The sequence below is a fragment of the Octodon degus genome, unplaced genomic scaffold, assembly GCF_000260255.1.
Source record: "Octodon degus isolate 3935 unplaced genomic scaffold, OctDeg1.0 scaffold00123, whole genome shotgun sequence".
NCBI classification, from domain to species: Eukaryota; Metazoa; Chordata; class Mammalia; order Rodentia; family Octodontidae; genus Octodon; species Octodon degus.
Genome location: NW_004524699.1, coordinates 14,029 through 29,905, shown reverse-complemented (window position 1 = coordinate 29,905; position 15,877 = coordinate 14,029). Strand labels below are relative to the sequence as shown.

Genomic DNA, 15,877 nt, shown 5'->3' with positions numbered 1-15,877 from the left:
TGAACCGCGGTCCCTGTGCTTTGCTAAGCTTGTTCTAAGTAGGTGCTTTAGACCACTGAGCCATCTCACCAGCCAAATAATATTTTGTTAATAAACAGAAAATAACAAGTATTCACTGGCAAAGCTGCAGAGAAATAGGAACTGCAATTCATTGCTGGTGGGAATAGTAAAATCACAGCAACTGCTATTAAAAATTTTGGAAGTTCCTAAAAAAGGAAGCATAAGATGACCATGGGATGCAGCAACTGTACTCTTAGGTACATAGCCAAGAGAAAAGACATGAAAAGACATGTCTGTGTAGAAGCTGGCACATGCATGTTTACAGCATGATTCATCATACTGCCAAAAGGTGGTGCTACCATAGATGTCCATGAATGGAGGGAAGTTGCTTCAGCCATAAGATGAAGGGACATTTTGACACATGCCACAGTTCAGATGGACCACAAGAACATTATATTGAGTGAAAGAAGCCGGATGAAAAGATCACATTTTTTGATTCATTTTTTTTATTGAGTATTCAGAATAAACAACCTAGAGAAAAAAATGAGATTGGTGACTACCAGAATATGGGGTGAGGAACAAAGAGTGATTAGTTAATGATTGTAGGACAGTAAATCATGTGCAATTATGGAGGAAATTTGAAATTGGAAAGATGGTTGCACAATATTGCAAATATGTTAAATACTTATGTATTATGTATTAAATGATTAATTGTGTCATATGTGAGTCTCAGCTCTATTAGAAAACCCAAGCTGCTGGCTGGTTATGTCCGCAGTACTGATTCCATGGAAATTTAGCCTGAGGGGACACAATATCCTTCATAGAGCAGGAGAAGGGTTCATCTGGGTGTTGGGATGGGTCATGGACAAGAGATCGTGAAGCTTGATTTGGCAAAGGACCATAGCAGTAGAGAGCAGAGCCTTTGACGGTTAAATAGTGGAAGTGCATGTGTGGAATCTAGAACCCTGGGGCTGAGAACCTGGATACCATTGGAGAGTAGGTCTGGCTGGCACTGATTAAAGCACAGTGGTCCCTGCTGCCTGGAGAGCCCCACACAACTGTAAATGGAAGATAAGGGTGGGGTGAGAGAGGCAGCTAAGGTCTGCTAAGAGGTGTTACCTCTTCTCCTTTCTGTCCTTCAGATGTTGAACCTCTTTGTGGCTGTGATCATGGATAATTTTGAATACCTCACGCGGGACTCTTCCATCCTAGGGCCTCACCACCTGGACGAATTCATCCGGGTCTGGGCTGAGTACGACCCAGCTGCGTGGTGAGTGAGCCCCAGTGCTCTGTGGTCCTCAGGGGTGTCCTTACCCACGGCTTCTGGGACAGGGCAGGGGTGCCCTTGGGTATGTTTCATATGAATACTTCAGGTGTCATTCTGGAGCCCAGGGTCCCCTTCTCCATGTAGAGTGGTGCTGGTGTCCCCTTTGAGTGGTCTTTTTCAGTCTTGTATGCCTCAATGCGGCTCCAGGGCAGAGACATGGCGCTTGAGATCCACAGTTGCCTTTCAAGAGGGTCCCTGTGCCTGGTGTCCTGTGAAGTTTGGGAAGTCTGTGAGGCTTGGGGCTTTTCATGCATAGGTGTTTCCTGCCTTCTCCCAAGGATCATCAGTAAGGAAGAGTGTGGAGACATCATGGTTGCACTACCCTGTGACACTCTGAGGGCTTTAGGGGCAAAAGTAATGTGGGGTTTTGTGACATGTCCCCTAAGGGAGTTCCGGGGTCTTCTCTGCTATCTCCCTTGGGGATAGGAGCCAACATGTACCTGTGTTCCCAGCTCTGGTTGTACACCATGGGCACTCAGCGAACTTGAAGTGAAGCCAGAGGGACCACCGGGATGGCTTTAATATGTTCACAGTCCTTTTGGAAAGGTGGGAAAGGGTGACCACATGGGTTCCCTTAAGTGAGGGGCAAGCCATTTCCAGAGTGTTGCTTCACACAGAGTGTTAGAGTCAGTTGGTGAGCTCGTTCAAGACCGCTTTCTGTGGAAGTGCCTTGTACTGTGCTGTACTGTTCTCTGTGCAAGACAGAGATCACATTTGGGTGGAAGGTGGCATAACAGCAGGGCTCGAACCATCCACCTGTCCGTGCCTCACCCACACTATCCCCGCACACATCTCCTTATCCTCACTCCTCTTTACTCTCACTTGCTCATTCAATGTTCACTTGCTTCCTCCTTTGCTCATTTGCTTATGTAGCTAATCATTGAACTGTTCATTTGCTAACTCACCCACTCACTTGCTCATTCACTAGTTCACTCTCTGGTCATTCACTTACTCATCTGCTCTTTTACCCTTCATTTTTTCACTCACTCACCTGCTCTAGCAGTAGCTACTGAGAGCTGCTCCCTGCAAGGCAGGTGCTGGAGACATTGGACTGAGCCCAGGATTCTGGGTAAGGAGAGGCCTGCTCGTGCCTCGCACCCCATGAGTGCTCAGAAACCAAGAATGAATGAAGAGGAAAGATGATCATTGTCCACCATGCATGATTCTGTGCTCACCACCCTGCAGAGGGAAGGCCTGGAGGAAATGGTCAGACTCCTACTGAAGAGGCTTCCGCTGCCCACGCGTTTCCCCTGATGCGCAGCTGGCTGTGAGGAGTCCTCCATAGACCCCAAGGGCTTGGCCATGCTCCCTGAGCTCTCCCATGTTCCTGTATCCTCCATCTGTGGAGGCCACTCGCTGCATTGGGAGCCAGGGACGCAGCCCTCTCCTGCCAGGCTTTTCCAGGCCAACAGTCTCTCCATGCACATCCCCCATTTTAATAAGGAATTTGGTTACTGCACAGTGCAAGGAAGCATAGCAGTGGCTTATGTTTCTCAGTGTATATGACCATTTTCTTGGCTTTGGATCCCCACCATATCTGACGCTTCCACATCTTTGTCCTGCAGTGCCCACACTCTTGCTTGAATGCATGGGCTCAGGGATCTTTTCTTGGGTCCTGTGGCCAGGAAGGCCACTCATATGAGGGACATGCCAGGCAAAGGACAGGAGCACCTGGAACTGAGGCATGACTCAGGCATGTCTTAGGAGCACCACTTGGGAACATTTTCCCAAGAGGAGTGTACCATGGAAAGAGGAGTTTGTTGCATGCTTTGTGGGATATAATGTGCACTAATGGGTGAAGGCCAGTGCGACAGCAAGAGAACACCCTGAATCTTTGTACGTTGCATACCACCCGGGCCTTCCGCAATAAGCCTGGGCTGATTGCAGTGTTATGTCATGCACAATGAGGGCTCAGACTGTTTCTCAAGTTTTAGAATTGGGGACTGGGGATGCTGCAAGGCTAGGGCTATTGGGCACATGATAAAGAAAGTGCTTGCCAAAGAGTAGATGGCAAAGATAAGCCCTGTGCCAGAGGTGGCACATACCAGGTCCTACACAATACCATGAGCCTGGAGTGACAAATGTGGCCTGTAAGCAGCACATGCAGATCTCCTGCACAAGAGCTTTGGCCAAGGTATAACCCTAAATGGACTGAGGAGGCCAGCCATCTGAGCAAGCCGGGCTTGCTCGGCCAAACATGCTAACATGGGTCCTATGTCCTCGGCACGACAGAGGACAGCTCAAGCCTTTTAGTAGAACAGATGACCACTTTTGGATGTCTGTTTCATATTTAGGAGACACTTCGAAACCACAACAAAAGTATTAACTTTCCAACATTTCATGTGTGTATATGTGTGGCTGTGTATGTGTGTACAAGCACAGATATGTACCTGTGTACATATGCATGCTTATATTTGTGTGCATGCTTACATATGCATGTTTACATTGGTGTGTGTGAGCCCATGTGTATTGTGCACATGTGCATATATACATATGCCACATGTGTGTTTATTGTAGTTATGTGTGTGTGTGTGCGCAGGTGTATGTATACATGTGTACACCTGAGTCCATGTAGGCAAATGTGTATATGCACATATTTCTGTGTGTACCTATAATTGAGTTTATCTGTGTATGTGTGTAAGGGAACTGTACATTCAGGTGTGCCTGTCCGTGTGTGATAATTGCATATATGTGAGTTCATTGCATGTCTATATGCACATGCCTATGTGTGTCATGTGTGTATGTATTGTGTGTGTGTGTGTGCAGGCACAGGTGCATGTATGTAAGCATATGCATATTCTGGGAGATTACAAAGTGGTTGATATTTGTAGCTGCTTTTCCCTGGCTTCCCTTTTGTTAACTCAAGACTTTGAAATGTAAAGTCTCAAAAGGAGAATCAAAATCACACTTCTTAGCCACTCTGTCTGCTTAGTTTATATTCATCTGTTTATCCAGTAGGCTTTTTTTCAGCATCTGCTTATGTGCTGAGTACAAGGTGACAAGGTGAAGCAGGCACATGCTCTCAGAACACTTAGCTAGGATGCATGTGGCAGTGGCTGGAGGTCAAAGCTAGGACATTTGAGGCAGAAAAGAAAATACCACATGCCATCTGAGCTGAACCCAAGGGAGCAAGGGGGGTGGAGCCCTAGAGAAGGCTAGGTTGGGTGCAAAGGCACGGGGATATCCAGGATACTGCACCAGGCTGGAGTACAGAATGCATTCCAAGGGACTGGGATAGGCCTGGGGATGTGGGTTAAAAAAGCTTTGATTTTTGTTTAATAGATAGTTTTTGAATCAGGGAGTAACAATTTTGGGCCTGCACTTTTCATTTGGTGGCATCTGACAGGTCCTGTGAATAGAGGCTGTCATCCCCCCTACCTCTGGTAATAGTCCCCAGGGTCTAGCAAGGTTAGCAACATCTTGGGGGGCCAAAGTAGGGCTTCTTTCTTTCCTCTTTGCTAAATTCACCTTAACTTGGAGTTGATTGGACTGAGGGAGGCTACAGTGTAGGAGAGAGAAGCATTAGGGGTGACCCAAGGGTACCACGACTGGGAGGAGGTTGTCTTTAGATGGACCAGCAGGTCCCAGTATGGGAATCTGGTGTGTCCAGGAAGATGGGAGCAGTCAAGGGGCACCTCTGAGGTGGATTTTTATTCCTGAGGTGGCTGTGGCGGGCAGACAGGTGCATGACAGCCAGGGTCAGAGGGAGACCTGTGGAGGGTCTCTGGCACTGAGAGATAAAAGGCAGGGCTGAGTGAGCTGGGCAGGCTCAGGCCAGACTGACCAGGACAGGCAGGACAGTGTGCAGAGTAGGCACTCGTAGGGGCCGGTATGTGAGTAGTGTGTCCTGCTCTGTGTAGCACACAGATGTTCTGTGTGGAGTGTTCCCTGCCTGCCTTGGCCTTGAGGAATCATCTTGACTTGATGCACCTCCTGGACTGTTCCAGCCCCTAAAAGGAAGCAGCCTGGCCAACCGGACCCCTCACCGCCACCATGAGGCCACATCTTCCTTTGCAGGCTGGGTGGGTGGGTGGGTTGGGCTCCATCATGCCTTTGTTGCCATAACCTGTGACATTTCCTTTCCAGTTGCCGAATTCATTATAAGGATATGTACAGTTTGTTGCGTTGTATTGCGCCACCCGTTGGCTTAGGGAAGAACTGCCCTCGTAGGTTGGCCTACAAGGTTTGCAACTTCAGAGCCTCCATCCAACATACTTCCCTGCCCGAACTGCAAACACAGCACACACTCCCTGCCTGGTTTGGGAATGACAGCACCTCACCTCTTTCCTTCTGTCCTGCCCTGCCCTGCACTCCAGCCTCCTAGATGCTTTGGTTCCCTGTCTAATCTCTCCGACCCCTCCATCTGGCTGGGGCAGGCAGCCTTGAGAGATAGCACACAGAGCTTCCGGCTGGGTTGTTTTGGCCATGATCAGCCAGCTGGGTGGGCACTAGGGCCAGGTCCAGCTTGCACCACAGAAGGAGCCATCTGACCCAATTCTTCTATAGGCTTTCGTAGGTAGGCTGATGGTCAGACAGGCCAGAGGTTGAGGACCCAGAGAAGGGGAATGTGGATGCAAGTGACCCAGTAGTGGTCCCTCTTGGTCAGAGAGGCATTCAGGTCCCAGGGGGAAGAGAGAACAAAGGCAAAGCCGGGCCTGAAGACGAGCTGTCTTGTGTCACCTCCAGACGATCATTTCGCTCGGCGGAGGAACTCCATGGTCTGTGGGATGTGGGCAGGTTCTGGGCAGGTCTGCCTGCTAGGAAAAGGCCAGGCCTGAAATTGCTGTGTCTCTGGGGTACCAAGCCTTTAGGCAGGTGCTGCTTTCAGAGCTGAGGAAGGCCCCACGTCTCAGGAAGACTTGCCACCGGCTCCCAGGTGGCTCCTGAGTCCAGCTCAGGTTCCAGGCCACACAGGAGGCTCGCCTTGCCTGTTGGTCCCCACCTGAGTGGTCAGGCAGCACATGAGTAGCCAGGGTCACACCCGCCCAGCACCTCCCCTTTCCCCTGCAGTCTCTTCCCTGCAAGCCCTGACCCCAGCAGCAGCCCTGCCCTGGCCGCCTCGGGCGTCTCTGGGCTTGGAGCAGGACTTGTCCCGTGGTCAAGTTTGGCTCTAGAGCTTTGAAGATCCCTCTCTGGTTTTCTGGTCTGTTGTAGACTTTTCTCCACTTTAGCCTCTGGCCTCAGTTGGAAGCAAATCTGACTGTTCAGACAGCTGGTGTTGCTACTGTGGTCTCAGCCACAGCCCTGTCTCCACAATGGGCCGGCTCGTCCCTCATGGTGAAACAGCTCGTCTCTGATTTGGCCTTATCTGTGGTTCTAAACGAGTAAAATCAGAAACTTACAACCCAAAGCCGCCCCGATGCAGCCCTTCCTCCCCCTCCATGTTCATTAGCTCAGATGTCACCCCCACCCACTGCCCTCTGTGGGGCTGGAGTGAGGAGGTGAGGCTCGGGGGGTGGGGGCCACAGGGGTCAAGTCAAGCAGAGAAACCCTTCATTTGACCTTTCTTGATTTTGGGGTGTCACCTGGCACTTGGATTAACTAGATGTGTTTTCTTGTTTGCTTCCTCCCTGCCCCTGCCCCGCTCTGCCCCTCTGCTGCCTGCCTCGTCCTGTGGACCACCCCACTGTGCCTGGGCCTTTCTGGGACGGGTTTCCAGTGGGCGCATCAGTTACAATGACATGTTTGAGATGCTGAAACACATGTCCCCACCTCTGGGGCTGGGGAAGAAATGCCCTGCTCGAGTTGCATACAAGGTAGACCCTGACCCTGTACCCCTGCCTCAGGAGCTGTCTGTACCGGGCTGGGCTGCCCTGGCCTCCTCCTATCTGCAGGGCGCATCTGGGTTCTCCCCGCTTCTGCTTTTGCAGGGCTCACCCAGCTGTCTGTCTGCACCTGGCTACCTCATTGTTCCATCTTCTCCACCCTGCTCCTCTCTGCTCTCATCCCAGGCAGTGGGACATGGCTGTTATGAGGACTCTGCCCTGGCCCCTGATGCCCATCTGAGACCTCTCCTGACAGCCCAGAGATGCTTGAAAGATGGAGCCAGAGCCCTAACCCCCTTCCCTTCCTTTTCTAAGAATGAGGGGACAGACCCATTTTCTGAACAGAAATTGTTTTGTCGTGGGTTCAAGACCAGCGGAACCCTGCCTGCCCTGTCCCCTAAGGTCCTCAGGGTGCAGCCTTTGGGGACAGGTGAGACCTGTAGAGACCTGGTGCCACACACACACACACACACACACACACACACACACACACACACACTTCTGTGAAGTTCAGCCAGTGCCTGGCTGCAGTCTGCATGGGCTTCCTGGCCCACTGTGGAAAGGAGGCACTGTGATGTTGAGAAAATAGGCTGTGAGGGAGGGTGTTGCAAACCTGCCTGAGGTTACCCAGCCTGCTGCAGGAGAGGAACAACCTCAGGCTCCAAGTTCCAGAGGGATAGGCTTCAAGGAAAAGGCAGGCCAGTATGCCTCCAGCCTCCCTCCTGCAGTGTGAGTGGGGCCCACAGCCCTAGCCCCACACCTGTTCGCCTGCCTGTGTCATCCCCAAGGACCCCACCCATCTTGACCCCTCTGCTAGCCTGAATTGCTCACCAACAAGCTGAGAGGGTTTCTCTGGGTGTCGCCTATCCGATCTTTCAGCCCTGTTCTAGGTTATTGTCTGCCATCTAATTCAGTGCAGCTTGTGGAGCTGTGCAGCTCCTCCCAGCCAGAGAGATGTCTCTGGTGTCTCTCTTAGCCCCTCCTCTGCCCATACTCGCATGTGTGTTGCACCTGCTGCATGCAAGGCTGTAGCCCTGTCCCTAGGGGAAGAGCTCTGTCCAAACTGACACTGCGTTGGGCAGGCAATGCAGTGTGGCCCTTCCAGCCAAGCCGACTGATCTTGAGGCTCTGGGCAGGGTGGGCACCATGAGCCTGGGCAAGCTGCAGGAGGTCCAAGGGATACCTGGAGCACCGTGGCAGACATTGTCACTTTGCCCTGGCCTTTCTCCTCAGCGTCTCAGCTCCTGGCCCATCAGGGCCTGGGGCAGATGGTAGGAGCTCTGGTGAGGGCAACCCGCAGAGTACCCTGGACAGAGCTCTCCCTTTAGTGACCACCTGCTTGCTCCTTGTTCACCCCATCCCCACTCCTCTCCCTGGGAGAGGAATTCCTCCACCTCACGTTGCTGTTGGTGCTGGTCTGCAGGGACCCCTTGCTCTGTGAGGCAGGTGTCTCCGGTGTGCAGCACATGTATGTGGGGTCCTGGCACTATGGATGCCAAGTGGGGCTTTGCCAGCATTCAAAGGACAGAGTCTGGCTCATTTCTTCAGTCCCATGTGTCCCCACCTGTCAACCTTCAGTCTCAGGACTTGAGAGCAGGATACTGAGGGCAGGGCTGTGTGGCCCTCCCCAGAGGAGGGGCTAAAGGCTTGCCCTGCACGAGGCCAGGCCTCCAGGAGGGGCTCCTGTCTCTAGCTCCATCCTGAGGACAGCATTGACATGATGTTCCTTGGGCTGTGTCTGGCTGAGCATCTTAGATCCATTTCCTCCTGGACAACCTGTGAACTCAGAGCCTGAAACTTTAGGTAGCTGCAGGCTCTGCCTGGAAGACTGTGGTGCAGTTCATTCATCCAGCTGTCCCTTCCTGAAATCAAAGAGAACAAAGGGGGCCGGCCACAGAAAAGTGGGGAGATGGGAGCAGGTGCTCCTTACAAATGCTCATGTCACTGCTAGCAGACCCCAAGTGCCTGTGCAATGGTTCTGTCTTGCTGGAAGGAGCTGCTGTCTTCAGCTGATCTGATCTCTGCCTTTTAATGGCATTGAGAATGTCTTCCGGCACCCTGGCTAGGTGGTGAGAAGCAAATACTTAACTGGACCTGAGGTAAAACCAGGGCATCTCCGGTACCTCTCTGGGGGCTGGGCTTCAGGGTGGGACTCTTGCTGCTACCCTTGTCCGGCTGACTCAGGTTTAGGTAGAGGGGAGGTGGACAGACCCTTAGAACTGAGAGCTGCTTTCCTGCATGTGTTCTTCACTTTGGACCCTTCCTCCTTAGCCAGTGCCATATGCCCTCTTTTCATCCATGGACTGGGTCCAAAGCCCCTCTGGCTGAGGATATCCCTGTTCTTCTGGAGGGACTTGGGCTCCTGGCCCAACCCTGTGCTGTAGACTACCTGGATTTCTGCTTTTAGGCAGCCAGGAGACTCCTCAGTTCTGATAAGAGTTGGGGTTGGGGTGAGTGTGAATGCTGGCAAAACTCCCCTCCACCCAACCTCACTTAGGCCCAGGCACCTGCAGGAACCACCCTCAGGTGGCCCAGCCAGCCCCCAGGCACCCAAAGTACTGAGTAGCCTTGGGATGGGGGTGACCCTGGTGTACTTGGCCTTTACCCACTCTTCCTTATTTCCAGCGCCTGGTTCGCATGAACATGCCCATCTCCAATGAGGATATGACAGTACACTTCACCTCCACGCTGATGGCACTCATTCGGACAGCACTGGAGATCAAGCTGGCACCAGGTGAGTGAAGCAGCCTCCATGTACAGGGGCTAGGGAAAGGAATTATTCTGTCTGGGTGGAGCACTGCACACAGTAGCTGCTCTGTTGGGCACTGGCTTTGTCCCCATGTAATGTTGCATGTTAGCACCGTAAAGATTCATATTCAGGTGGGAAGCTGAGGCACAGGGAAAGGGCTAACTCACTCAGGACTTGGCCCAGCCCATGCCTGTGAGGGACTGTGCTTGGTTGATGCTCTCTCTGCCTTCCCTCCCCTTCACAGAAAGGAGGGGACCTGCTGCCTTATATCCTTCCCTATCTCTGTGCCTGTCCACTCTGCAGCCAGGGTCTCTTCTCATCATCTCCCTGGATGCCCCCGCCCCCACAGTTCTGTTCCTGCTTTTGCTTTGTGTTTTTCTTTTATGCATCACTTATATCAATTTGTGAATGCACCACTGCTTATTTTTTTTTTATAAGCTTTCTTTTCTCTCCCTTCTTTTGATTTCCTTGTTTTCCTTCCTTCATAGCAGCCATCTCCCAGCAGGACTGTCTGTTGTCTGATTTTCCTCTGGCCTCCACTCAGGCTGTGGCCCACCCTCACTCACTGTTGTTCCATGCTGCCAAGCCCGAAGGTCAATCCTCAGTCCTTGTCATACAGCCTTACTCTGTTATTTATGAAACCGTTTGTGCCTTTGTGGATTTTCCACTTACTCACTCTGGATTGTGCTCAGAAAGTCTTCTTTGCCCTTCCCACTCAGTCCTTTACCACCTGTGCATATCATGAATTCCGGTTTTGTAATGATAATCCAAACTCAAACATCTTCCAGTTTTTCTTGTCTTCCTTGGGGACACTCAGCATCGCACCCTTGACCTGCCTGGACCTCAGCTCCACCTGGTTCCATAGCTATCCCAGAATCATCAGTGGGAATGTGTTCCTCCCAGGGCTCAAGCCACAATCTTAGAGTCATTTTTTACTGCATCTTATTTCCTTATCTCATTTCTGAATCATGTCTGATCTCTTTCCATACCCCCGTGACTGCCAGAGTGTGGTCACTTCTACCCTAATCAGCTGCCTTCTCCTGGCCCAAGTCTGTCAGCTTGTCATGCGCTGTCTACCCTCAAGAATGATCAGGTTAGAACCAGAAGACTAACTAGACTGGTCTAAAAGAACAATGTGCAAACGATCAACGTAAGAAACAAAAGAGGAAATGTCACTGCAGGGCTTGTTGACAGTAAAAGAATAACAATGGGAGTATTATAATCAATGTTATGTGCGTCAACTCAGAAGGTTAAATGAAATGGAAAAATTAATTCTTTGAAAAAACAAACTATCAGGCTCATTCAAGAGCTAGGAGTGTGGCACATACTTATAATTCCAGTGCTCTGGGAGGTTATAGTAGGAAGGTAGTAAGTTTGAGCCCAGTCTGGGCAACTTAGCAACTTAGGAAGAACTTGTCTCAGAATAAAACCTAAAATGGCCAGGGATATAGCTCACTGTGAATGCCTAGTAACACACACACACACACACACACACACACACACACACACACACACTCAGGAACATTATATGTTAAACTAATAGTGAATAATCTTCCAGTAAACATAATTCCAGGTCTAGATAGTTGCATTGGGAAAGTCTTCTAAACATTTAGTAAAGAAATAATATCAGTACTCTAAGACTCACAGAAAATAGAAAAACACAGAGAATTTTAACCTACTTTATATGAGCTTTGTTCTGATATGAAAACTAGGCAAAGATATGACAAGAAAGTAAAACTATATTTTGAAACCTATATGCTTCTTAAATATAGATTTAAAATTTTAATACAAATTTAGCAAACTGAGTCTAGCAATATATCAAAGGAGATAATAAATTCAAAGAGGATTCAGTGTTTGAAACTCAGTTTAAATTTCCCACAGTAGGGCCAGCCAAATAGCTTAGCGAATTAAGGCACCTGCAAGCAGGTACAGGGGTCAGGGGCTCAATCCCTGGGCCTGCCGTGCTAGCCCTGCCCCCGGAGCACACTGAGATGGCAGTTGAGACTGGGCGTGGTGGTGCACGCTTACAATCCCAGCTCTTGGGAGGCTGTAAACAGCTGGATCACTACAAGTCCGATCTAGTAGTGAGGCCCTGAACACCCTGTAGACCCTTCCCTAAACTACAAAAAAGAAAGAAAGAAAGAAATTTTCCACATTAAGTAACAAAAACTATATGATGTCTTGATAGAAAAAGCATTTGACAAAATTCATTCATGCATGCATAATTAAAAAGGTCTAAATTAGGAATTAAAGGAAACTACTGTGGAAAAAAGTACAACCCTAAACCAAATAAATAAAGGATTAAAAAATTGTTTTTAGGGCTGGTGAGATGGCTTAGTGGTCTAAAGCACCTACTTAGAACAAGTTTAGCAAAGCACAGGGACCACGGTTCAAACCCTCAGCACCACATGCCAGCCAGCCTCTCCCCCAGGTGGGCTGAGCTGGCCACACACACACACACACACACACACACAAATAAAAAATTTTTTAAAAAATTGTTTTTAAAAAAAGTTCCATTGAAATGGCATCAGAGGGGCTGGTGAGATGGCTTAGTGGTCTAAAGCACCTACTTAGAACAAGCTTAGCAAAGCACAGGGACCACGGTTCAATCCCCCAGCACCACATGCCAGCCAGCCCCACCCCCTGGTGGGCTGAGCTGGCCACACACACAGACACACACACACACACACATAAATAAATAAATAAATAAAATTAAAAAAGAAAAAGAAATGGCATCAGAGCCATGAAACACTTCTGTTTTGCTGGGTAACTAAAAAGTACATATGCAAAATAGCTATGCTATAAATTATCAAATATTATCAAAACATTAATAACAGGAATCGAGACCTAAATAAATTGAGCAGCGAGGCATGGTGGTGCACACCTGTATCTGCAATACTCAGGAGGCTCAGGCAGGAGGATCCCCATGAGTTTGAGCCACAAACTCATAGGGCTACATGGTGACCTCAAGGCCAGCATGGGCTACCTAATGAGACCCTGTCTCAAAACAAATAAAAAGCAAAAACTAAATAAATTGAGCAGTCCAGGTCATATCCTTGGTGGGAAGACTCAATATTGGTAAGACATCAGTTCTCCTCATATTGATCATTAAAACCAATGGTATCACAATCAATATCCTTTGGTAGTAATTCTAAAATGTATGTAGAAAAGCAGAAAAACTAAGAGGATAGTGTTCAAGAACAAAGTTTAAAAACTCAGTGAAGCTACATTGGTCAAGGTGTGAGTGACAGAATAGAGATAAGGGAACAATGAAACAGAATAGAGATGTGTATCATGTGGTCAAATGACTTTCAACAAAGTTGTGAAGATAGTTAATAGGGAAAAGATCAAATACTGCTGACAACTATATGCAAAAAGCAAAAAAGTTCTTGACTCAGGCTGGCAGCACAAAGTACCAGAGACTGGTTGGTGTAAACAACAGAAATTCATTTCACAGATCTAGAGGCCGGGTTGTTTGAAAGGAAGGTGCCGGCGGGGCGCTCTGAGGGTTCCTGGTCTGGGTGGAGCACGGGCCCTCTTGCCCTGCTCTTTCCTAGCCTTCTTGCAGGAACATTCACCCTCTGAAGCAGGGCCCGCCCTCACGACCTCATTCAGTTTTCGTTTTCTTTCTGTAGGCACAGTGGTGGTCAGGGCTTCTGCATACGAATTTTGGAGGAATACAGTGAAACACATAGCGTGTGTACACTTTCAGCTTCTACAAAACTTAACTCGCAGAAGATCATAGACACATGTAAAATTTGAAATGTAAAACTTTCAGAATAAAATACAGTATAAAAATTTTGGCATCTTTGGGTTTAATAAAGATTTCTTGGGCTGGCAAGATAGCTCAACAGTCTAAAGCACCTTCTTAGGCAAGCTTAGGCCAGTTCAGGGATCGTGGTTTGATTCCCAGCACGACATGCTGCTCCAGTCCCGCCCCTAGGGTGGGCTGAGCCAGCCAAACAAACAAACAAACAAACAAAAAAAAGATTTCTTAAGGTGTATAACATAAAAAATTAATAAGGTAAACTTCATTGATATTAAAACTTGTGGGCATGATGACACATTCCTGTAATTTTAGCTATTTGAGAGGCTGAAGCAAAAGGATTGCAAATTTGAGATCAAGCTGGGCAACTTAGTCCCTTTCTCAAAAAATTAAAAAAGGCTGAGGGTGTAGCTCAGTGATAGAAAGTGTGCTTAGCATGCCAGTTCTGTGGGTTCAACCCCTAACACACCCACATGTGAAAAAAAAAGCTCAATGAAAATGGCAAAAGTTTCGAGTGCATATCACTAAGATAGATAGATAGATAGATAGATAGATAGATAGATAGATAGATAGATAGATAGATAAATATATGTTAAGATACTTAGTGTGATTGGTCATTAGAGAAATTCATAATAAGACAAGATAATACCATATGTCATTATAATGGCTAAAATATGTTTTAAAATAAGTATTAAACAGGGTAATTGAAATTCTTATATGTTCCTGGTGGTAATGCAAACAATGTGCACTCTCCTTGCCGAGCTGCCAGCTTTGTACTTGCTTATATAGTCTAGCCTTCCGACTTAGGAAATAAAAGCAGATCTGCGTGCAAATGTTTATGGTTTTATTTATAATTGCCAAAGTTGGCAGTAACTCACATCCATCAAAACTGACATATCAAGACAATGAAATAGTGCTTGGCAGTAAACAGGACAATCTGCTAGTCAGAGCACATCACAGACTCATCCCAGTGTGTGATGTGACACTGTCTGTATGCCATTCTGTAGGGTGCAGACCTGCCGAGACAGACATGAGTGACGCCAGGCTAGAGCACTGACTCACCAGCGTTTTGGGGGCTCGAGGGTACAGCTGTTCCTTATCTTCAACAGAGTGGTGTACACATTTACTAGAGTTCATAGAGTAGCACGGTGAAAAAGGTGGATTTCATTTATGTGAGTTGTGTCTTCATTAACCCGATGTTAGGGCAAGTTAAATCAGGTTGCTGTTTTTCCACTGGTTGCCTGACTAGGAGTCTCTTGCCTGCCCCCTCCTGGCCCAGTGGGACACACTGATGGTCCCTTTTTGCCCTCAGTATGTTACACACATTCCCCCTTTCTTGTGAGAGTCTTCCCAACCACGCTGTCCAAAATATAGTTATCTGGAGACGTCCTCCCTTTGCTTTTTCTGTCTTGGCATTTCTTTTCTTTGTGCTATTGAACTGAAGAATATAGTACAAACTTCAGAAGGGGAGTTTGAGGGGGCATTTTTGTTCTATAATCTAAAATACTACCTGACATCTACTGGGCGATCAGTAAATATTTTTGAACGAATGTGTGAGGCCTGGGATGCCACCACACCCCTTCTGGGTTCCCACCCTCACACCGCAGGCACACCGAGTGCTCGCGCAGGCGAGTGCCAGTTGGGTAGTCTCTGCAGGCCCTGCCTGCCTGCACAACAGTGTCGTCCTGCTAGACCTTTCTTCCAGCACTGTACCCTCACTTCTCACACTGGTCCCAGCTCCGCCCATATGAAGGTGGTAGGACTGCTCCTAACATCTGTCTTTCTTCCTCTGTTGTCATGAGCCAGCTGGGACCAAGCAGCACCAGTGTGATGCGGAGCTGAGGAAGGAGATCTCTTCCGTGTGGGCCAATCTGCCCCAAAAGACTTTGGACTTACTAGTACCACCTCACAAGCGTAAGTGGGAGGGCAAGAGATGCCCTCAAACTGCACTTTCCTGCCATCGTCCCCCCACTCCCCAGGAGGGGCAGAGGCTGGAGGCATGCAGAGGTGAGGGTAGGAATGCTAGCCTTGGCCATGTGTGCTCACTCTTTCACCCTGGTGACCCAGAGGCTGCAGGAGGTGGTCTGAGGTCTTACTAATGCAGGAAAAGTTTTAAAATATCCGAAGACTGTAACGTCATGTACCTCGGTAGTGTCCCAAATTTTCTGATCAAGAAGCTTATGGGGCCAAAGAGGAAAGTGATCGATGACGTAGAGTGTGCCTAAGGAGAGTCACATGGGGAGAAGACACTCTCTCAGGCTTTCACAGAG

At 48.7% G+C, this 15,877-nt stretch overlaps 1 protein-coding gene across 7 annotated transcripts in view; it reads left to right on the top strand.

Annotated features, from left to right (window-relative positions):
- Cacna1b (calcium voltage-gated channel subunit alpha1 B) overlaps positions 1–15,877 on the top strand; it is a 204,944-nt gene that overhangs the window by 179,161 nt on the left and 9,906 nt on the right. For all 7 annotated transcript variants that reach the window (XM_023700324.1, XM_004640341.2, XM_023700322.1 and 4 more), the window contains 4 exons: positions 1,143–1,270; positions 6,987–7,083; positions 9,718–9,826; positions 15,414–15,521. In XM_023700324.1, the coding sequence (XP_023556092.1) occupies positions 1,143–1,270; positions 6,987–7,083; positions 9,718–9,826; positions 15,414–15,521 (442 nt within the window). The remainder of the gene's footprint in view (positions 1–1,142; positions 1,271–6,986; positions 7,084–9,717; positions 9,827–15,413; positions 15,522–15,877) is intronic.